The 23,742-nt window shown below is 38.6% G+C and overlaps 1 protein-coding gene across 9 annotated transcripts in view; it reads left to right on the top strand.

The window, feature by feature from the left end:
• Positions 1 to 23,742, top strand: part of PCB (Pyruvate carboxylase) — a 194,496-nt gene that overhangs the window by 116,627 nt on the left and 54,127 nt on the right. For all 9 annotated transcript variants that reach the window (XM_070083295.1, XM_070083287.1, XM_070083294.1 and 6 more), the window contains 9 exons: positions 2,932 to 3,166; positions 17,735 to 17,901; positions 19,878 to 20,092; positions 20,406 to 20,512; positions 20,962 to 21,095; positions 21,228 to 21,339; positions 21,556 to 21,851; positions 22,740 to 22,826; positions 23,386 to 23,565. In XM_070083295.1, coding sequence (XP_069939396.1) covers positions 2,932 to 3,166; positions 17,735 to 17,901; positions 19,878 to 20,092; positions 20,406 to 20,512; positions 20,962 to 21,095; positions 21,228 to 21,339; positions 21,556 to 21,851; positions 22,740 to 22,826; positions 23,386 to 23,565 — 1,533 coding nt within the window. The remainder of the gene's footprint in view (positions 1 to 2,931; positions 3,167 to 17,734; positions 17,902 to 19,877; positions 20,093 to 20,405; positions 20,513 to 20,961; positions 21,096 to 21,227; positions 21,340 to 21,555; positions 21,852 to 22,739; positions 22,827 to 23,385; positions 23,566 to 23,742) is intronic.

Here is a 23,742-nt window from a genome sequence, read left to right as displayed (position 1 = left end):
GTTTATCTCATTTGTTAATGGTACTTGTTCATTCATGAACACCATATAAAACCTGATAAACTTGTTGCATACCTGTCATTTCCTGTGAAGTTTCTCCATTCTTTCCTCTATGCTATCACTTTATATTTAGTAATTTTTAAGTGCTTGTGACATAGCTTTAGTTGAATCTTTTGCAGTTGAGTCTCAATTTTTTTTCAACTTCTGACGATGGTAATTGCCGACTCGTCTGCTGACTAACCTGATTTCTACCTTTTTTTTTATGCTTATGTTTTCCTAGATTTTGTTTTATTAGTTGTGGGGAAAGGCAGAGGGAAAGGAAGCTATTCTAGTTCACATGGCTGATTTCTGTGGTGGAATATTGATGTTACTGTTGATCAGTAGTATACTGTTAGTAGACTAGAACTTGGAACACTGGCCATTGAGTTCAGTGCTGGCAAGCCTGTACTTGCTGCTACTGTGACCCACTGTAGGTTCAATACCTGACACACTTTCACATGTCATTAGACATACTATATCAGGATTTTTACTTTTTAAATAGACAAACAACATAGAACTTGGATATAGCAAATTTTTGGGAGAGGCCTTCTGTTTTTTAAACTCATAGACACTCTGTGTTATGCTAGTACCATTCATTTAAAAAGTCCTGTGTACTTTATCTTCAAACAGTTCACCTTGTGTTATGTACCCTGTAATAATGTTAATATCAGTGGTATGTCATGAGCAACTTTTTAGGGTAAACAGAATGACATTTGCATGCTTTATCATAACCCTGGAACATTTATATTTTTTTTTTTTAACACCAGCTGTCTCCCACCAAGATAGGGTGACCTGAAAAAGAAACTCTCCACTCTTATCACTGTCCTGCCAGAGGCATGCTGACATTACAGCTTAGATGCCCCTCCAAACTGCAGTATCCCCATCCCTCCTTCAGTGTAGACACTGAACTTTCCACCTCCAGGGCTCCAGCTAACCAACTTTTCCTGAAGCCCTTCATAAATGTTACCTTGCTCTCACTCCTGCAACACAGCTTCATAAAAACTAATTACCTCCACTCACTGTTTAACACACACGCATGCCTGTTGGATGTCCAAGCCCCTCTCATGCAAAACCTCCTTTACATGTATTAATAAACTTTGAGCAAATGATCAGTAACTTTGCTATTAAAGAGTTGATCTAAAGATTTTGCAGTGATTATTTTTAATTGATAGAATGGAAAAAACTTTGTAATGTTTTTTAACCTTAAAGCTGTCTGGAGTATGTTTCAAGTAATTTAAAAGCATAGAATCTGTACCCTACAAATAGTCATTGCTGGTCCCATTCAAATTAATTTACCAAGGCTAGATATGTCACTATGTGTTTTCAAAGTCATTCAGCTTTATGAAACTAAAAATTTCTATTACTGTCTTATATTTGAATTCTTCTGACATGTAATCAACTCTTGTGATGTAATTGATTAAAAAATCTAAGGAATTTTTATAGTTGCATTTCAGTGACTGAAAAGCAAGCTCTAGAAATTTTTCTTAAACCTACATAAGTGTAAAAATTTTTAAGACTTAATAAATTCAAATTTGCAACTCTGATGATGATTTGAGTAAGCATGGTGTCCTATTTTTGCTCTGTTGATAATGGCGATCTATAAGAGAGGCAGTAGGGAGGGACAACCAGGAGTAAACTTTGCTTTTGCTGCCTAAATTTCTATCATAGGGACTTGTTCATTGATAACAGATGTGCTATCCAGAAATTTGACCCCTCATTGTCCTTTGTATACAGCTTTGGTTATGTCATATTTTTAGCAAGCACAAAAGGCATATTTTACTGGGTCCCAGGACATGCTGATATTCAAGGTAATGAACATGTTGACTCAGCTGCTTGGTCAACTATTAAGGATCTACAGATTTCCTATAGGACTATTTTTCACTCCTCTCTCACCACCTCTGTGACTGCTGACAAAATAACATTGGTTTGCATTAGACCACAACAAATTCTCTCTGTCCATGTTTAGGATTCTGTTATCTTCTCACCATTGTCAAGCTTGGGAGAGCACACACTCAGGCTTATGTATTGGACAAGAGCAACTCGCACGTATCACACGGAGAAATAACCGGCAGTACTCTGAGGACTGTCAGGTTGCATTGTCAGTATATTTATTAATATTGTCCCTGCTTATCAGAGTGCAAGTAGGATTTGCTTCCAACATCTAAACTGCCTCGGCAGACTCACTCTCACTGACCTCCTTGCAGAAAGTCCCACCTTTTACAGACTAACTCAACCTAACCTATTGTAATCCCAACTGACCCCTAACTTTATATTTCCTTCTCATATTTATTCTTAACCTTTGCACATCTCTACTTTTACACATCCCTCCCTGCATTGCTGTGACACCCTTATGGATTTAGCACTTAATTTTATCATAACAGATTAGAGGAGAAAATTCTTGCATCAGAATACTTTACACAGCGTACTAGATTGATCCTACTTGCATGATTTTTTTTTTTTTTTTTTTTTTTATCCTATGTTTGGCAGTTTCATATTATCTTACACTGCAGAAAGATAAGAAGATACTGCAAATTCAATGTAGCATGTTCCAAAGAGATTTTCAAGCCACAAACACTCCTTCCTGTCTTGAAAGTTACTGTAATATTTCGTTGCCTTGGACGGGTTTTCATGTCATATTTCATCCACCTGGATGGGTTTTCCTAACATATTTCAATGCCCAGGACAGGTTTCCCTGTCCTGGGCAATCTTCAGTAGTTTTAGTCCTAAAGAGAGAGCAATGGGGCACCAAAATTTTGAAAATACATAATTTATCATTGTGGGTTTTTATTGCAATATCTCTTGTGTAATTTCCTAAATCTTCTTAATATTGTTTGTTGTGGTCATTTAAATATGATTTACAGTGAAGGAGCTTTTAACATGATTCTCTTTTGGCAGACCAACATTCCATTCCTCCTCAATGTGTTGGAGAATCAGAAGTTCCTCAATGGTACCATAGACACCACTTTTATTGATGAACACCCTCAGCTCTTCCAGTTTCAACCAAGCCAGAATCGTGCACAAAAGCTTCTTAATTATCTTGGAAATGTTCTGGTTAATGGTCCATTAACTCCTCTTGCTACAGGCCTTAAGCCAGCTGAAATATATGCTGTAGTCCCAGGAACCCTTCCTGGTAAGTGGTGCCTGAAAGTGATTAAACAACCGTGTGTGTACGTGTGCGAGCTCGTGTGTACGTGTGTACATGTGTACGTGTGTGTGTATGCATGTATGTGTGTACGTGTACTCACCTAATTGTGTTTGCAGGGGTTGAGACTCGGCTCCTGGCCCCGCCTCTTCACTGACCGCTACTGGGTTCTCTCTCTCCCTGCTCCGCGAGCTTTATCATACCTCGTCTTAAAACTGTGGTTCCTGCCTCCACTACATCGCTTGCCAGACTATTCCACTTCCTAACAACTCTGTGGCTGAAGAAATGCTTCCTAACCACCCTTTGGCTCATCTGAGTCTTCATTTTCCAACTGTGACCCCCTTGTTTCTGTGTCCCATCTCTGGAACATCCTGTCTCTGTCCACCTTATTTATTCCATGCAATATTTTGTATGTCGTTATCATGTCACCCCTGACCCTCCTGTCCTCCAGTGTCGTCAGACTGATTTCTTTTAACCTTGCTTCATAGGACATTCCTCTTAGCTGTGGAACCAGCCTTGTTACAAACCTTTGCAATTTCTCTAATTTCTTGACATGCTTGACCAGGTGTGGGTTCCAAACTGGTGCTGCGTACTCCAGTGTGGGCCTGATGTATATAGTCTTGAATGATTCCTTACTGAGATATCGGAACGTTATTCTCAGGTTTGCCAGGCACCCATGTGCCGCAGCTAATGTGGGCTTCCAGTGATGTACTTTGTTATACTCGCCCCCAGATCTTTCTCCTTTAGTGAGGTTTGCAGCCTTTGGCCGCCTAGCCTATACTCTGTCTGCGGTCTTCTTTGCCTTTCCCCAATCTTTTTGACTATGCATTTGGCAGGGTTAAATTCTAGGAGCCAGTTGCTGGACCACGTGTCCAACCTGTCCAGGTCTCTTTGTAGATCTGTCTGGTCTACGTCGGATTTAATTCTCCTCGTAAACTTCATGTCATCTGCAAATAAGGACACTTCTGAGTCTATCCCTTCCATCATGTCATTCACATATACCAAGAATAGCACTGGTCCTAGGACTGACCCTTGTGGGACCCCGCTCGTCGCAGGCGCCCACTGTGATACCTTATTGTATACCATGACTCATTGTTGCCTCCCTGTCAGGTATTCTCCAATCCATTGCAGTGCCCTTCCTGTTATACGTGACTGATCCTGTAGCTTCTGCACTAATCTGTTGCGAGAAACTATGTCGAAGGCCTTCTTGCACTCCAAGAAAATGCAATCGACCCACCCCTCCCTCTCATGTCTTACTTCAGTTACCTTGTCATAAAACTCCAGGAGGTTTGGGACACAGGATTTGCCTTCCATGAATCCGTGCTGGCTGTCATTTATAACCTTGTTCCGTTCCAGGTGCTCCACCACTCTCCTGATAATCTTCTCCATGACTTTGCTTGTACTGTACATGTCAGTGACACTGGTCTGTAGTTTAGTGCTTCGTTTCTGTCCCCTTTCTTAAAGATGAGGATCACATTTGCTGTCTTCCATACCTCGGGTAGTTGTCCAGTTTCAAGGGATGCGTTGAAGATTGTGGTTAGTGGCACAGTGTGTCTGCTCCCTCTCTAAGGACCCACGGAGTGATGTTGTCCGGTCCCATCGCCTTTGAGGTCTCAAGGTCACTTAGAAGTTTCTTCACCACCTCCTCGTCAGTTGTTTGTGTATCATCCAACACTTGTTGGTATATCCCATGTTGGTGTACCCCTCTTGTTTTGTCTTTCCAGTGTTCCTTCAGCATCTACTATACTTCCTGAAATCTCGTGTTGAGCTCCTGGCACACTTCTTGGTCGTTTCTTGTGAGCTCCCCACCTTCTTTCCTCAGCCTGATTACCTGGTCCTTGACTGTTGTCTTCCTCCTGATGTGGCTGTAAAGCAGTTTCGGGACAGACATGACTTTCGATGCTGTTATTTTCGTACTGCCGATGGGCCTCCCTCCTTATCTGTGCATACTCGTTTCTGGCTCGTCGACTAATCTCTATTTTCTTGGGTGGGTGGGTGGGTGTGTGTGTGTGTGTGTGTGTGTGTGTGTGTGTGTGTGTGTGTGTGTGTGTGTGTGTGTGCTCACCTAGTTGCACTCGTCTAGTTGTGGTTGCGGGGGTCGAGTCACAGCTCCTGGCCCCGCCTCTTCAACTGGCCGCTACCCAGTCACTCTTTCCACTCCGTGAGCTTTATCATACCTCTTCTTAAAGCTATGTATGGAACCTGCCTCTACTACATCATTACCCAGGCTATTCCACTTCCTGACAATTGTGACTGAAGAAATGCTTCGTAACATCCCTGTGGTTCATTAGTCTCTTCAGCTTCCAACTGTGACTCCTTGTTGCTGTGTCCCATCTCTGGAACATTCTCTCTCTGTCCACCTTGTCTATACCTCTCAGTATTTTATATGTCGTTATCATATCCCCCTAACTCTCCTGTCTTCCAGTGTCGTCAGGTCGATTTCCCTTAGCCTCTCCTCGTAGGACGTGCCCCTTAGCTCTAGAACTAGTCTTGTTGCAAACCTCTGCACTCTCTCTAGTTTCCTTACATGCTTGGCTAGGTGACGGTTCCAAACAGGCACTGCATATTCCAATATGGACCTAACATACGCAGTGTACAGGGTCCTGAATGACTATATTTAGGTGTTGGAATGCTGTTCTTAGGTTTGCCAGGCACCTGTATGTTGCAGGAGTTATTTGGTTGATGTGCACCTCAGGAGATGTTCCCTGTGTGTGTGTGTGTGTGTGCGCGCGCATGTACACTCGCCTAGTTGTGGTTGCAGGGATTGAGTCACAGCTCCTGGGCCCAGCTGGCCCACAGCTCCTGACCCCTGAGTGTGTGTGCGTGTGAGATAACATTTTTGTGATCAACAATTTTCAGTAGTAATTATTTTTTTTTTTTTTTTTTTTTTTTTTATCACACTGGCCGATTCCCACCAAGGCAGGGTGGCCCGAAAAAGAAAAACTTTCACCATCATTCACTCCATCACTGTCTTGCCAGAAGGGTGCTTTACACTACAGTTTTTAAACTGCAACATTAACACCCCTCCTTCAGAGTGCAGGCACTGTACTTCCCATCTCCAGGACTCAAGTCCGGCCTGCCGGTTTCCCTGAATCCCTTCATAAATGTTACTTTGCTCACACTCCAACAGCACGTCAAGTATTAAAAACCATTTGTCTCCATTCACTCCTATCAAACACGCTCACGCATGCCTGCTGGAAGTCCAAGCCCCTTGCACACAAAACCTCCTTTACCCCCTCCCTCCCAACCTTTCCTAGGCCGACCCCTACCCCGCCTTCCTTCCACTACAGACTGATACACTCTTGAAGTTATTCTGTTTCGCTCCATTCTCTCCACATGTCCGAACCACCTCAACAACCCTTCCTCAGCCCTCTGGACAACAGTTTTGGTAGTAATTACAGGAGCCAAATTGCAGTGTCCAATCTCCTGTGAGAGTTTGTTTTAAAGTTATTTGAAGTACCTCTGAAGAAAGCTGTACATGTGCTGTCACCAGGCATAAAGATACTTGATGATAAATCGTGAACTCAGAATATTCTGATGATCAAATGAGCCAGAGCTAAACTACTCTCCCATAAGTGAGGATCCCTCTAACAAATGGCTACAGACAAATATCTAACATTCCAGTACTATAAAAAAAAATATTTAACATGGTGGTACACATTAAATGTGCTCATAACCAATTAAATAATATGGATTAATCCATGCTGTTGCAATTTCAGGTGAAAAGGAAGAGAAAGACAGCATAATATGCTTGGTATAATTTTCATAATGCTTGAAAATATTATCCACTATAACAGTTTATTGATCCACAAGAAAACACTCGTCACTGCTCATCGTTACGTTCTTTTTGACTATCAGACGTCTGGCATTTTTAATAAAATCTTGCCTATGTGATGGATACTAACTTCTCCAAAAAAGGGGCAGTATTGCCTTAACTTGTAAATATTGGTGTACCACCATGCAGCATCCTGAGCCATCTACCATTCTTCACCTATATCAGCAACTCAGACTGGTGTTGTTTGAAGATAACTACATTAAGTCACTTTGAACCAACACTATTATCCTAAGTAATACCATAAATGATTAATTGAAAAAGTATTCATTTTAATGACAGACAACTAGTGAAATATTTGGAAACAGAACTTAGAAACCACAGTAATATCCAGATAAATCATATTTTACTTGGAATAGAGGAAGGTCAATTCTGGTCTCTTGTATAGATCCTGAACTAAATTTAAATATGAACATGCAACAGTTTTTTATATTCATTATTTTAAAGATGTGCTGCTATTTGCTCCAAACTTACTCTACTACATGTCAGTATATGTACTTGAGGATCAACAAACTATCCAAAAACCAATCGTAATACAACAAAGGGTTGCCTTAAGAAGGGCCTTGCAGGCTAGTTCTAAATACCACAATCCCCATTACTACAAATTAATAAGCAATTAATGTATTTCCTTCGTACTATAAATTTGTAGGCCCTTCAATACAAACATTAACACAAACCTAAAACACATCCTGGAACACTGAAATGAAACACTGGTGTGACAAAAGGAAGGAACACTTAGATATTTATGTTTGACTGAAAGCAAGTAGGAACTTCATACAAATAAATTATCTACACACAATGGCAGAAAGGTGGGCTAGTGCAAAGATGAGTAGTGGGGGGGTTGAAGAGGGTTGGAATAGTTTTAAAAATGCAGTATTAGAATGTGGGGCAGAAGTTTGTGGTTATAGGACGGTGGGGGCAGGAGGAAAGAGGAGTGATTGGTGGAATGATGAAGTAAAGGGTGTGATAAAAGAGAAAAAGGTAGCTTATGAGAGGTTTTTACAAAGCAGAAGCATTATAAGAAGAGCAGAGTATATGGAGAGTAAAAGAAAGGTAAAGAGAGTGGTGAGAGAGTGCAAAAGGAGAGCAGATTATCGATAGAGTGGGAGAGGCACTGTCAAGAAATTTTAATGAAAATAAGAAAAAATTTTGGAGTGAGTTAAACAAGTTAAGAAAGCCTAGGGAAAGTATGGATTTGTCAGTTAAAAACAGAGTAGGGGAGTTAGTAGATGGGGAGATGGAGGTATTAGGTAGATGGCGAGAATATTTTGAGGAACTTTTAAATGTTAAGGAAGAAACAGAGGCAGTAATTTCATGCACTGGTCAGGGAGGTATACCATCTTTTAGGAGTGAAGAAGAGCAGAATGTAAGTGTGGGGGAGGTAAGTGAGGCATTACGTAAAATGAAAGGGGGTAAAGCAGCTGAAACTGATGGGATCATGACAGAAATGTTAAAAGCAGGGGGGGATAGTGTTGGAGTGGTTGGTACTTTTGTTTAATAAATGTATGAAAGAGGGGAAGGTACTTAGGGATTGGCAGACAGCATGTATAGTCCCTTTATATAAAGGGAAAGGGGACAAAAGAGACTGTAAAAATTATAGAGGAATAAGTTTACTGAGTATACCAGGGAAAAGTGTACGGTAGGGTTATAATTGAAAGAATTAGAGGTAAGACAGAATGTAGGATTGCGGATGAGCAAGGAGGTTTCAGAGTGGGTAGGGGATGTGTAGATCAAGTGTTTACATTGAAGCATATATGTGAACAGTATTTAGATAAAGGTAGGGAAGTTTTTATTGCATTTATGGATTTAAAAAAGGCATACGATAGAGTGGATAGAGGAGCAATGTGGCAGATGTTGCAAGTATATGGAATAGGTGGTAAGTTATTAAATGCTGTAAAGAGCTTTTATGAGGATAGTGAGGCTCAGGTTAGGGTGTGTAGAAGAGAGGGAGACTACTTCCCGGTAAAAGTAGGTCTTAGACAGGGATGTGTAATGTCACCATGGTTGTTTAATATATTTATAGATGGGGTTGTAAAGGAAGTAAATGCTAGGGTGTTCGGGAGAGGGGTGGGATTAAATTTTGGGGAATGAAATTCAAAATGGGAATTGACACAGTTACTTTTTGCTGATGATACTGTGCTTATGGGAGATTCTAAAGAAAAATTGCAAAGGTTAGTGGATGAGTTTGGGAATGTGTGTAAAGGTAGAAAGTTGAAAGTGAACATAGAAAAGAGTAAGGTGATGAGGGTGTCAAATGATTTAGATAAAGAAAAATTGGATATCAAATTGGGGAGGAGGAGTATGGAAGAAGTGAATGTTTTCAGATACTTGGGAGTTGACGTGTCGGCGGATGGATTTATGAAGGATGAGGTTAATCATAGAATTGATGAGGGAAAAAAGGTGAGTGGTGCGTTGAGGTATGTGGAGTCAAAAAACGTTATCTATGGAGGCAAAGAAGGGAATGTATGAAAGTATAGTAGTACCAACACTCTTATATGGGTGTGAAGCTTGTGTGGTAAATGCAGCAGCGAGGAGACTGTTGGAGGCAGTGAAGATGTCCTGTTTAAGGGCAATGTGTGGTGTAAATATTATGCAGAAAATTCGGAGTGTGGAAATTAGGAAAAGGTGTGGAGTTAATAAAAGCATTAGTCAGAGGGCAGAAGAGGGGTTGTTGAGGTGGTTTGGTCATTTAGAGAGAATGGATCAAAGTAGAATGACATGGAAAGCATATAAATCTATAGGGGAAGGAAGGCGGGGTAGGGGTCGTCCTCGAAAGGGTTGGAGAGAGGGGGTAAAGGAGGTTTTGTGGGCAAGGGGCTTGGACTTCCAGCAAGCGTGCGTGAGCGTGTTAGGAGTGAATGGAGACGAATGGTACTTGGGACCTGACGATCTGTTGGAGTGTGAGCAGGGTAATATTTAGTGAAGGGATTCAGGGGAAACCAGTTGTTTTCATATAGTCGGACTTGAGTCCTGGAAATGGGAAGTACAATGCCTGCACTTTAAAGGAGGGGTTTGGGATATTGGCAGTTTGGAGGGATATGTTGTGTATCTTTATATGTGTGTGCTTCTAAACTGTTGTATTCCGAGCACCTCTGCAAAAACAGTGATAATGTGTGAGTGTGGTGAAAGTGTTGAATGATGATGAAAGTATTTTCTTTCTTTTTTTTGGGTCACCCTGCCTCGGTGGGAGACAGCCGACTTGTTGAAAAAAAAAAAAAAATGGGAAGCTTGCTAGGAAAAGTTTAAAAATTATATAGTGCCACTCCATTTAAAAAGAAATTTTAAAGATTGCCAATTGCTGTATTATATATAATATAACCTAAGTCTAGTGACATACAGTGTAAGAGCAAAAAATTCAAAGTACGTAGCAATGTTCTTGCTTGCTTATGCTACACATTAGGTCCCTGCATCCCAGATGATACTCCATGCTGTCTTGGTGTTTTGATAACCTTTTTATCTCTTCCCAAATCAGTTATAAAACTCTTGTGTTCTAATATCAACCATTTTTTATTCTAACTTTAATACTGGACTTTCTCAAATCTCTTAAAGTTACCATTTATATTCTAAACCTAGTTGCCTTAGTTCATATCAAGTTATATAAATTTTTTGAGTTGAATTAACAATCTGTGTTCTTCGACTTATTTTCATTTTCTGACATTTCTGTTACAGGGTACTTTTTCTTTCTTTTTTTTCCATCAGTTTGCAGTTACTCAGCTTGTTAATCTTCTAAGAATTTCTTTTTTGTCACATTATTTATACTTTCTATTCCCCATGTGAGATTCAGGGTAAATTTTAATTCGTGCTGCATTTGAAGCAAGTCACTTCAAATTTCACACATTTGTGAATAAAATAGGATGCGTAAACAACAGAAAAAAGGTGAGTGGTGCATTGAGGTATATGTGGAGTCAAAAAACGTTATCTATGAAGGCAAAGAAGGGAATGTATGAAAGTATAGTAGTACCAACACTCTTATATGGGTATGAAGCTTGGGTGGTAAATGCAGCAGCGAGGAGACGGTTGGAGGCAGTGGAGATGTCCTGTCTAAGGGCAGTGTGTGGTGTAAATATTATGCAGAAAATTCGGAGTGTGGAAATTAGGAAAAGGTGTGGAGTTAGTAAAAGTATTAGTAAGAGGGCAGAAGAGGGGTTGTTGAGGTGGTTTGGTCATTTAGAGAGAATGGATCAAAGTAGAATGACATGGAAAGCATATAAATCTATAGGGGAAGGAAGGCGGGGTAGGGGTCGTCCTCGAAAGAGTTGGATAGAGGGGGTAAAGGAGGTTTTGTGGGCGAGGGGCTTGGACTTCTAGCAAGCGTGCATGAGCGTGTTAGATTGGAGTGAATGGAGACGAATGGTACTTGGGACCTGATGATCTGTTGGAGTGTGAGCAGGGTAATATTTAGTGAGGGGATTCAGGGAAACTGGTTATTTTCATGTAGTCGGACTTGAGTCCTGGAAATGGGAAGTACAATGCCTGCACTTTAAAGGAGGGTTTTGGGATATTGGCAGTTTGGAGGGATATGTTGTGTATCTTTATATGTGTATGCTTCTAAACTGTTGTATTCTGAGCACCTCTGCAAAAACAGTGATAATGTGTGAGTGTGGTGATAGTGTTGAATGATGATGAAAGTATTTTCTTTTTGGGGATTTTTTCTCTTTTGGGTCACCCTGCCTCGGTGGGAGATGGCCGACTTGTTAAAAAAAAAAAAATTATGCTAATGCATAGTAGCAAGATCTTTCAGGACTGACTAGTGCAAATCCAATTTTTTTTTTGACATTGCTGTTGTACCCTTATGTCCTAAAAAGTAGTTGATTTCCTTCTACTATGGAAATCAGCATTAAAAACGTGCTCGACATTTACACATCTTGTTTGTGTTCACGCATTAAAGAAATTAATCCATGCGAGCCTCGTTTGAGCTGTTATTTCATTGTATTGTAGAGCAACACGGTTGTACATTATAATTAGGCAAGCTTAATTAATTCTCATGCTAATAAAATATATTTAAGCCAATTTGCCTAGCTGATCCAGTGTAACTAGTCAGTTACTGTGCAATTAGATGACTGTGAACATAAAAGCAGTGAGTAAAAAGAGTTTACCCTGTCAATTGTAAATCCATTTTTCAGTACTCTATAGGTATTTCTCCCTATCTGAGTGACAAATGTGCTCTAAAGTACAACCCCTTCTACTTTCTCTGGTCATGGTTGTAGGTTTACTAACACTGCATTAGGCTTTTTGAATGAAATTGAGGTAAACATTATCAACCATGAGATGAATTTTGTCACCTTGTGAAAATTAGCTGCTACAGTGATAAAGTGCATCTTAACATTTGTAAGTACAATGCACCCTCAGTTAACGACATTTTTCCGTCCAGAGAGCTTATCTTTAACCGATTTTGTCGTTACCCGAATTAATTTTTCCCATGAGAAATGATGGAAATCCAATTAATCCATTGCAGACACCCAAAAGTATCAAACAAAATAATTTTTTTTACATGAAATGTACGTTTCCCTATACAGAAAACAATGAGACATGCAGAATAAATACATAATTAATAAAATGACACTTACCTTTATTGAAGACATATTTGATGAGTGATGAGATGGGAGGAGGGCAGGGAGGAGGGCAGAGGATGGAGGAGTTTACAATTGTTTGGAAGGGAAATCCCCTTCCATAAGGACTTTAGGTACCAACTCCTTTTCCGGGGTTATCTCCCTTCTTTGTTTTTTAATGCCACTAGGACCAACTTGTCACTAGACCCTTGTCGCACCAAAAATTTGTCCAGAGAGCTCTGTTTCTGGTGTCTTTAAGATTTCCCTAAAATGGGATATAGCATTGTCATTGTAGATGTTGCCAGCACGGCCTGCAACAGCTGTGTCAGGGTGATGTTTATCCATAAAAATTTGCACTACAGTCCACTTTGCACAAATGTCCTTAACCCTTTGACTGTTTCAGGCCCCTTTCTGAAACTGTCATTCTATGTTGCTCAATTTTTGAAAAAAAAAAAAATTATTTTTTCTTATGAAATGATAGAGAATCTTTTCCCGTTGGTAATGACACCAAAAGTTCGAAATTTGGTCGAAAACTCATGGAATTATGCTCCTGCGAAGTTAGCGGTCTCGGCGACATATGCGTATCGGCGATTTCGCCGACTTTGAGCCCTATTTTCAGCCAATTCCTTTGTTTCAGTTGACCAAACTCATAGATATTTCTTTAGAACTCCATTTTATCTATCAGCTGAGTACAAGAAACCTCCCATTTACTAATTTGGACTACCCAATATGGTCGTCAGAAATTGGTAATTTGGCCAATTTCACACAAACTAAAAAAGATGCCAATTTCAAAATAGGGTCCAGAATAAACAAGGTAGACATTCGTGGCACTAAAATAACATATGCTCTGTTCATTAGTCACATCTCTAGGCCCCTCTTATATTATTATTGCTTTCTATTTTGATTTTTTATTCATACAAAAAAATATAAAATTTACTGTTATGCAGACTACTGCATTATTGCAAAAATGGTATAAATAATATCAGTGCACTAGTGAAAGAATATTAGACTCCCCAGAGTTGACGTGTATTGGACGTGTGGTGTGATTTATTTACTCCTGAACATTGGTAAAAATCGAACATTTCCGCTACTTTGAGCTCAGTTTCAAGGTCGTTTTCATCGTCAAAGTAATGAAAATCACCTCTATTTCTGTAATATGTTTTCCATTTTATCACCTAAGACCATGAAAACGCGAATACAACGATAAATACTATACGAAAATACACCTCAAATTCGGCGTTTTATTCCAAAAAAAAACGATCAGTTTTTTTTTTTTCAGTTTTTTTTCTCATTACGCAATGTGTGCTGCAGGATTTTTTTTGTGGTGCACACTGACCACACAGACCCATTCTCTCACATGTGGGCCTACCAGCTTTCTCCCGCTTGATTTGAAGCCGCTAGAATTATTGAGTATATATACGTCAGAAACATTGGCTCGTAAGACGTATTTATACGTCGAAAACAGTCAAAGGGTTAATCTTTGAAAAAGGCAACTTCCTCCATCTCTCTTCCCCCTCTGAAGGAAATTCCTGAGTTTGAGTGATACACGAGTAAAGGCTTCACTTTGCAATCCCCACTAGCATTACTACAAAACATGAGAGTTAGCCTGTCTTTCATAGGCTTGTGTCCTGGGAGTGCCTTTTCCTCCTGAATAATGTAGGTCTTGTTTGGCATTTTCTTCCAAAACAGGCCTATTTCATCACAATTGAACACTTGTTGGGGTTTTAATTGTTCAGTCTCTGTGTACCCCTTAAAGTCCTGCACACATTTTTCAGCCACTTTTTTGTCAGAACTGGCAGCCTCACCATGCCTTATCACACTGTATGCCACTATGATTCTTAAATTTCTCAAACCAACCTTTGCTGGCCTTAAATTCATCAGTATGAGAACTAGTTCCAGACATTTTTCTTAATGAGATCGTCATGCAACTGCCTTGCTTTTTCACATATAATTGACTGTGAAACACTATCTCCTGATAATTGTTTCTTGTTGATCCATACCAACTACAGTCTCTCCACATCTTTGAGTATTTGCGATCTGTTTTGTAAGCACATTTGCACCTTTTGCAACAACAGCTTCCTTGATTGCCTTTTTGTTGGCGAAGATAGTAGTGATGGTTGTATGGGGTTTGTTATACAACCTGGCCAGCTCGGAGACACGCATTCCACTTTCGTATTTTGCGATGATCTTTCTTCAATTCAATAGTATTTCTCACCCTCTTTACCACAGGGCTAGCACTAGAAGCTTTCTTTGGACCCATGGTGGCTTATTTAGCAGTTACAAGCAATAAAAAAAATGGAATATTACAAAATGTATCGCATGTATGTGTGGAATTGTCCTCACTGGCTTGTAAACAACAGCACACTGGCTTTACATGGAGTGGCTGGGCCGCTCAGGCCACACGGACACATTCAGAACGAATGACTTTAACCGAGTTCTTTGTCGTTAACTGAGCCAATATTTTGATGCAAAAACGTGTCATTATCCAATGACGTTGTTAACTGAGGGTCCACTGTAAAGTTTATTTTATATATTATTACATAAGATTACATTTTATATTGTACTAACATACATGGGATAGCCCATAGTTATGCGGTGCATTTCAGGCAGACTTAAATATAATAGTTATAGAATACTACATAAATAATCTGCACATAGGAGAGAGGAGCTTACGATGACGTTTCGATTTGACTTGGACCATTTATAAAGTCACACTGACAAAAAGGAGAGGAGGGAGTATATATAAGCCAGCAGATAGGGACAGAACAGGAGAGGTAGTAGGAAAGGAAGAAGAGAAGTAGTGGTAAAGGTAGTAGTAGTGGTGGAGTCAAAGACTAAGAAAGAGGAGCACTGCAAGGGAGCTAGGGGCCCACAAAGGGTAGGAACAAGAAAATAGAGGTGGAAAAATAATAGGAGAAAGAGGAAAGGAGAAGGGGGAAAAAAGAATCAAGTGCTCTGAAGTTTGGAGCATTTTACAATGTAATGGGAAAGGAAAGCATCTACAGAGACAAAGCCAGGACTAAGATTCATACGAGGAAAGTTGTGTATAAGGGAGGATTCAACCAGATGGCGACTGTGAAAGTTAGACGTAGGGTAGACAGTTTTGGCAGAAGACCAGTCAATAGGATGACTGTGATCTCTGACATGGCAGAAAAGAGCATTGTTGGTGTTAGCAAACCTAACACTACTTTTGTGCTCCCCAAGTCTCAGAAAGAGAATGGCCAGTTTCACCAAAGTACTGAAGAGGACAAGAGGAGCAAGAAATAAGAGTAGACACCAGGAAAATCTGTAGAGGGAGGAGAGGTATGAACCAGATTGGTGTGAAGAGTGCTAGCCTGGCAAAAAGTAAGTTTGATGTCTAAGGAATGGAGAGAGTTGTTGAGATTAGAAAGACTGGAAATATAGGGAAGGCAGAGGACAGGAGAGTTCCCAGGAGTAGAGAGTTTGGGAGAGATAAAAGTCTGTTTAGCATGTGAGAAGGCAGAGTCTATGAAAAGGGAAGGGTAGCCAAGACGGGAAAATGGATTTTGAAGAGTGCAAATTTCTGATTCCAGGAACTGAGGATCACAAATGCAGAGAGCATGGAAAAAGAGGGAGATGAGAACACCTTTCTTGACAGAGAAAGCATAAGAAAAGTAGTGAATGTACATGCCACTGTGCATAGGCTTGTGGTACACGGAAAAAGCAAAACCTGTATCTGAACAGTGGACATGAATAACTGACATGACTGACCTCATTGTGGAAGGAATTCTCTTGTGCTTGCTTGCATTTTTTATACATTTGGCCAAATTTCTTTTTTCTAACTATGGATCCTAAGAAAGTAAGTGTAAAGGACAGTGCTGAGAAGAAAAAGAGGATGATTTCTATGGAATTAAAGCATGAAATCATGGATAAACAAAAGCAAGGTATGCAGTTGTAGACTTAGCCAGGCATTACCAGCGTATTACATCTGCAGTATGTACGATACTAAAGCAGCAGGAGTTGATAAAGGCTATAGCGCCAGCCATGGGCGTTACAATAATTTCTAAGAGATAGAGTGCAGCAAGTAAGTTAAGTGGTTAAGCAATAGAAGAACGAAATGAAACTAACTCCTCCAATGTTGTTGGAGGTTTATAGGGCCACTGACATCATATACCACACTGCCTATCTCCCACCCTGAACCTCCGCCACCATCTCTGCTCCAAGCGTGTAAGTACACTTTATATAAACAGTTTATTTCTTTACATTCTCTATTATGTTTTATGTTTCAATACAATATTTCTTATTTATAAATACATTGTTTCAGTGTTTTCCTTATGATCTAGTACAGTTAGCCTCATAAACGCTCGGTTTTCTCTTATAATAAGAGCATGGGAAGATACTATAGTCAGAGCAGGAGAGGGAATGGACTCTGCCGCCGCCACGACTACTCAAATTCAAAGTTTATTCTCTATAAGGATTACAATGCTGAGTTTACAGAATTTGGTTATTGTGTGGTTTACATGTAGTAAAATACTAATTACAGAGGGGGCCACTAGCACACCTAGCATGGCTAGGCATTTCGGGCAGACTTAGATTAATTCTTAACTTTAAAATATTACAAATTATGAGGTAAGTTGGTATTATGGCTAAGTGACTCAACATGTTATGGCCTATTTTATTCATTCTAGCATATATATCATGTTTCTGTGTTAATTATATTGTTTATTATGTCATATTAGATGAATTGATAGATAAATAAGCCGTAGAGTTGATATTAGTGTCATATAGAAGTATTTTGTCCTGCCTCCAGAGAGCAAGAATTCCGCTGGAATGGATTAATGGTATTTCATTTAATTTAAATGGGGAAAATTGATTTGATATACGAGCAAATTGAGTTACGAGCTAGGTCATGGAACGGTTTAAACTTATAAGTCGAGGTTCCACTGTATGATACAATTTATGGGTGAAGAAGATGTACATGAGAATGAAGACCAGATGAATATTCAGCAGAAAGTTTTCATAGATGTGTGTGACATAATATACTGCTATCATGAGGTACATGAAGTAGTTGGTAGAGTATATATCATGTACAATGCTTGGAGGAGTCAAATGGTTAGTTAAATCTTTTATATAAATGATCACCCAGATGCAAGTTATAGATTCATTGCTCATCTAACTGTCATTGACTGTGATACTAAGCCTAGTTTCTCTTAGGTACAGTTCCTCCAAGGGGTTTTAAGGATGTCCTTGTTGCTGAGGGACCAGAGGGCTTTGCTAAAGCTGTGAGAAACCACAAAGGACTCCTGCTAATGGACACTACATTCAGGGATGCCCATCAGTCCCTCCTTGCTACACGAGTCCGTACTCATGACCTCCTAAAGGTAGAAACTTTACTGTATTATAATTGCTTTATCATGTGGCCAATTACATGTATAATTTTTATAAGTTCCAGGAAATGCCATTGTGTAGATATATCAAAGCTGCGAGTGTATGAGGTACTGAAATTGGTGGTGCACCTTTTTTTTTTTTTTTCTCAGAATGGTAGAGGCCATTGTGAAAAACATTTATAAATTAATGAAGTTTTAGTATAAAGATTCATGGGGTGCATCTGCAAGAAGATGTATTTGAAATTTACTGAGTTATAAATTTTACTTAATTCTGTACAGTTGGTTGACAATGTGTATAAAATTATTCTGATGTAGATTATGGAGTAGTGTTAAAAGTTTAAGTGCATTCAGCAGTTTGTGGTTACTGGAGGTTGAATGCAAAAGGAAATGTTAGTGAAAGGAGGTAAAAGAGGATAGTAATGGAGAAAGATCGCATATGAAAACCATTGTAACATGTAAAAATGTTATTTAGCAAACTTTCACCACATTTAAAAAACATAGTGAAAATTTGCTAAATAACAAATTAAAAAGTGTAAATTATCAACAGATTTTGCTGAGAATAAGGAACAATTTTGGTGAAAACTTAGGATGCAAATAGACTTAACAATTCATAAGATATTGGATAAGGTGGTGGTATATACAAAATATTTTGAGAAATTGTTAAATGTACAGATTTACCTGAGGTGAAGATTTCATGTATATAGCAGGAATGAAAAAAAAAAAATGCTATGAGGAAAAGCAGTGAGGGGACAGATAGGATTTAGAGAAGATGCTGACATTAGATGGGAGCAAGGTATGAGACTGGTTGGTGCTTTTGTCTTGGGTATGAAAAATGCAAAGGTATCTATGACTTAGTAGAGCATGCTTAGTTTTTTAAATAAATAAAATGGAGTAAGAGTAGGAATTATGCTGTCAAGGAATGTCTGTTGTTCATAATGGTATAATGTGTTTTTTATTATGCAGAGAATGTTGGTACAGTTTGCATTGAGGTATCTGTGGAGACAAAAGACGTTATCTATGGAGGGAAAGAGGGGAATATACGAGAGTATAGTGGTACCAACACTTTTATATGGGTGTGAGGCATGGGTTGTAAATGCTGCAGGGAGGAGGTGGCTGGAGGCAGTGCAGATATCGTGTCTAAGGGCAATGTGTGGCGTAAATATTATGCAGAGAATTCATAGTGTGGAAATTAGGAGGTGGTGTGGAGTTACTAAAAGTATTATTCAGAGGGCTGAAGAGGGACTGTTGAGGTGGTTTTATCATTTAGAGAGACTGGAACAAAGTAGAATGATTTAATCATTTGTAATGTAGAATAAGAATCATTATTAGTCTGCCCAAAATGCCTAGGCTTGCTAGGCATGCTAGTGGCCTTCTTTGTAATTGTTTTATAATATGTAAACTACCCATTGTAATCTTTACAGAGAAATAAACATTTCAAGTTCAATTTGGAGAGTGTATAAATCTGTTGGGGAAGGAAGGCGGGGTAGAAGTTGTCCCCGAAAAGTTTGGAGGGAGGGGGTAGAGGAGGTTTTGTGGGTGAGGGGCTTTGACTTCCTGTAAGCATATGAGAGCGTGTTAGATAGGGGTGAACGAAAGTGAATGGTTTTTGGGACACGACGAGCTGTTGGAGTGTGAGCAGGGTAATATTTTGTGAAGGGATTCAGGGAAACCGGTTAGCCGGACTTGAGTCCTGGAAATGGGAAGTACAATGCCTGCACTTTCAAGGTGGTGTTTGGGATATTGACTGTCATATATTGAGCGCCTCTGCAAAGACAGTGATTATGTATGAGTGATGGTGAAAGTATTGATTGATGATGAAAGTTTTTTCTTTTTGGGTCACCCTGCCTCAGTGGGAAATGGCCGACGTGTTAAAACAATTTTAGTGCAATACTGTTATAAAATTTTTGTACTTGTTTACTTCAGTGATTTCATTTTTATGCTGTATATTACTGCACATTTTTATTTTTCAGATCTCTCCATTTGTGTCACATAACTTCAACACACTCTATTCACTAGAAAATTGGGGAGGTGCCACTTTTGATGTAGCTCTTAGGTTCTTGCACGAATGCCCTTGGGAACGATTGGAATCTATGCGGAAGCTTATCCCTAATATTCCTTTCCAAATGCTCCTCAGAGGTGCCAATGGTGTTGGATACACAAGCTATCCTGATAATGCTGTGTACAAGTAGGTTCATTTTAATATATGTATTTATTACTCTTAATACTTTGATTTTTTAACTTTAAAAGCATTTTAATTAAAATAGGTTTAAGTTTTCATCATTGTAGCAGCTGCTTGTTTTTTTCCAACAAACCGGCCGTATCCCACCAAGGCAGGGTTGCCCAAAAAGAAATTTAGTAAATTTAGCAAAGCTGCTACTTGTAAGGCTTAAATAAATTTAAATGCTAGAAAACAGTATGTTATATTTTTGTCTTTAATTATGAAAGGTTCCCTTTAATTTTATATATTATAATATTTAACAGACCAATTTTATTTGCAGGTTCTGTGAGCTATCAGTAAAGGCAGGAATGGATATCTTCAGAGTATTTGATTCTCTCAATTATCTACCAAATCTTGTGCTTGGAATAGATGCTGTTGGTAATGCAGGTAAGCTTCTATATACTGTATAATACCCAAGTTTATGCAGTCAGTGTCCTTTTGACACTTGAGATGCCTTTCATAGTGCCACTTACTTTAGCTTGAATATGGTAGCACTGTTTAAATGACCAGAATAGTAAATAGTTCAATAATTTTCATTGTATACTATAGAATCCTGCTTAACTTGAGGCTTTTCACACTTGATTGTGGATGGAATTAAGCTATCATATTCTTTCTTGAGAAGCACCAGCTACTGAGGTGGGATATTGTGCTTAGTCATGCTCTTTATCATATGAGTATGATAAAACTAAATTGTCAAAATGAAAAAAATGGAAAGCAAGCAATATTGGATGTTATGTTTTTTTTTTTTTTTTTTTTAAGCCAAGGATTTATGAATGTAGTTTCACCTTTCTGTTAGCCTAGTTTTCCAAAAAGTCTATATTAAAGCTCTATTACAGGTGGTGTTGTTGAAGCAGCAATTTCATATTCTGGTGACATCTCTGACCCCAGCAAGAAAAAGTACACCTTGGATTATTATATGAAGCTAGCCGATGAGTTGGTTAAAGCAGGGATACATGTTCTTTGTATCAAGGTATGATAACATTGACTGTATTACCCTATATTGGCTTTTGTTTGACTTTGAAATTGTATGGTAAAAATATTTTTTAATTCTTTCATTGGAAGTATATGTATGTATTTTTTATATACATTTTTGAATGCATAGGACATGGCTGGACTGTTAAAGCCACGAGCAGCAAAACTGCTCATATCTCGCCTGCGAGAGCGTTATCCAGACCTACCCATTCATGTTCACACTCATGACACATCTGGTGCTGGTAAGATATACTGGATAAGGAGCTAACACATGATGGCTAATATTTAGAATTTGAGGAAGTTAATGCAATATAATCTTATTTAACTTTTTTTTTTTTTTTTAATTTGTAACTTCTCTTCCTCACAGTAAGAAAGTGCCTTGAACATTACAATTGAAACAAGTCATAGCAGTAATATGGCTTGTAGGCAACTTGTGGATAATTGTCATATTTTTACAGGTGTTGCTTCTATGTTGGAATGTGCCTATGCTGGTGCTGATGCTGTTGATGTTGCTGTTGATTCTATGTCGGGCATGACTTCTCAGCCCTCCATGGGTGCTGTTGTTGCCAGTTTAATGGGACATGAACTAGACACAGGGATGAATTTGAATGATGTCAGTCAGTACTCTGCCTTCTGGGAACAAACTCGTACACTTTATGCTCCATTTGAATGTGCAGTAACCATGAAGTCTGGTAATGCAGATGTTTATCAGAATGAAATACCAGGAGGCCAGTATACCAATCTCCAGTTCCAGGTAAAGTAATTTAAAATTTCCTAAAACTAGTAAGAATTTAGCTGAACTAAGTGTGGGAAATACAATGACTGCACTTTAAAGGAGGGGTTTGGGATGTTGGCTGTTTGGAGTGACATCTGACCTGTCGTATCTGAGCACCTCTGCAAAAACAGTAATTGTGTGAATGACGGTGAAAATGTTGAAAAAAAAAAAAAAGTTTGAGAAAATGTCTTCTGTATTTCAATTTACATTATTAGTAAACTTTGGAAATCCTACATCTTGCTATATTTCCCAGACCTATGACTTTCATTTTATACTCCTCATGTTGCTGCAGCTAAAAAAAAAAATTTCTTATGTCTTAAAATACTCCATGCATGCTGAATTTCTCTTCTCATGCAATGAATGGGAATAAAAAATATGGCAGGCCTGTCTTAAAACTAGCAGGCTAGAATTAACTTTGTTACCTTAGTATTTTTTAATGTATATGACTGATATTTGAACAAATGTTGGAGAAAATGTTTCAATTGCTATTCATCCTGAGTGTTTTAGATAATGAGTGTAGGCAAGTGGTTTTTATGATTTAACATGCTGTTGGAGTGTGAAAAAGGTAACATTTGTGAAGGATTTCAGGGAACTGGTTAGCGAGATTTGAGTCTTGGAAGTGGGAAGTATTTCCTGCACACTGAAGGTAAGGTGGGGATGTTGTGATTTAGAGAATCATCTGAACTGATGTTGGTGCCCTTTTGGCATGATAGTGATTGAATGAGCAAGTGTGTTTTCTTTGTCAAGTCACTCTACCTCAGTTGGAGATGGCCGTAGTGTTGAAAAATGAAAAATACATGGCTGAATCTTTCCATTTAATCCTCTTGGTTTGTGTTCATCACACAGTACATGAACTGTGCTTTTCAGGCATTCTCCCTCGGATTGGGTGATCAGTTTGAGGCTGTGAAGAAAGCATATAGAGAAGCAAATCTTCTTCTTGGAGATTTGATCAAGGTGAAGTAATGACTTGACTTTTACTTTTCGACTCTTAATCTAAATTAAATGATATACTGTACTTCACAATCTTATTTACTGTATACAATTGCATTATTATTATTATTATTATTATTATACCATGAAATAAATTACTGAATCACTTGAGTACTGTAGTAGTTTTGGGCCAAGAGATAATGTGGTATGAGCGAGTGCATATATACATACATAGCTGGTCCTCAAGCAAAGTTGGCCTTCGTATAATTTTTGTTAGGTTTTTAATTTTTTTTTTTTTAGTATTGGAATATCTATCTGCTGTACATTTAGTTCATATTTGATTTTTTTTTTTTTTAACCTTTCAATTGCCATCACTTTGTTGCATCTTGAAGGGCTTGTTAGAAGCAAAATAAAACACAAATGTCTATTCCATATATCAAATAATTGCCTTTTTTTTTGGGGGGGGGGTCTTCAATCTGTTCATTCTCAAGGTGATTATATACTGAATTATAATGGTGTTTTTTTTTTTTTTTTTTTTTTTTTTTTTTTTTTTTTTTTTTTTTTTTTTATATAACTTGAACAGGTAACACCATCATCAAAAGTAGTAGGAGACTTGGCTCAGTTCATGGTACAGAACAAACTGTCTGCTGCAGATGTTGAAGCAGGGGCAGAGAATCTTAGCTTCCCCAAGTCTGTCATAGAATTTGTCCAAGGATACTTGGGTGAGCCTTATGGAGGATTCAGTGAACCACTTCGAACAAAGGTCAGTGCTTCTTGTGTTTCCAGTTATGTATAATAGTAAATAAGAGTTTGCTGTATTGCTTGTTTAAGATTTATTAAAGATATAAAATGTGTCAGATCTTAGTCTTAATTTTTGCTATTATACATAAGTATTCCAGAGATCCACAGATGTGACATCTTTGAAGAAAACAAAGATTAG

The sequence above is a fragment of the Cherax quadricarinatus genome, chromosome 9 (genome assembly GCF_038502225.1).
Source record: "Cherax quadricarinatus isolate ZL_2023a chromosome 9, ASM3850222v1, whole genome shotgun sequence".
Classification (NCBI taxonomy): Eukaryota; Metazoa; Arthropoda; class Malacostraca; order Decapoda; family Parastacidae; genus Cherax; species Cherax quadricarinatus.
The sequence above is the reverse complement of the archived record's forward strand: the minus strand, read 5'-3'. Positions and strand labels throughout refer to the sequence as shown.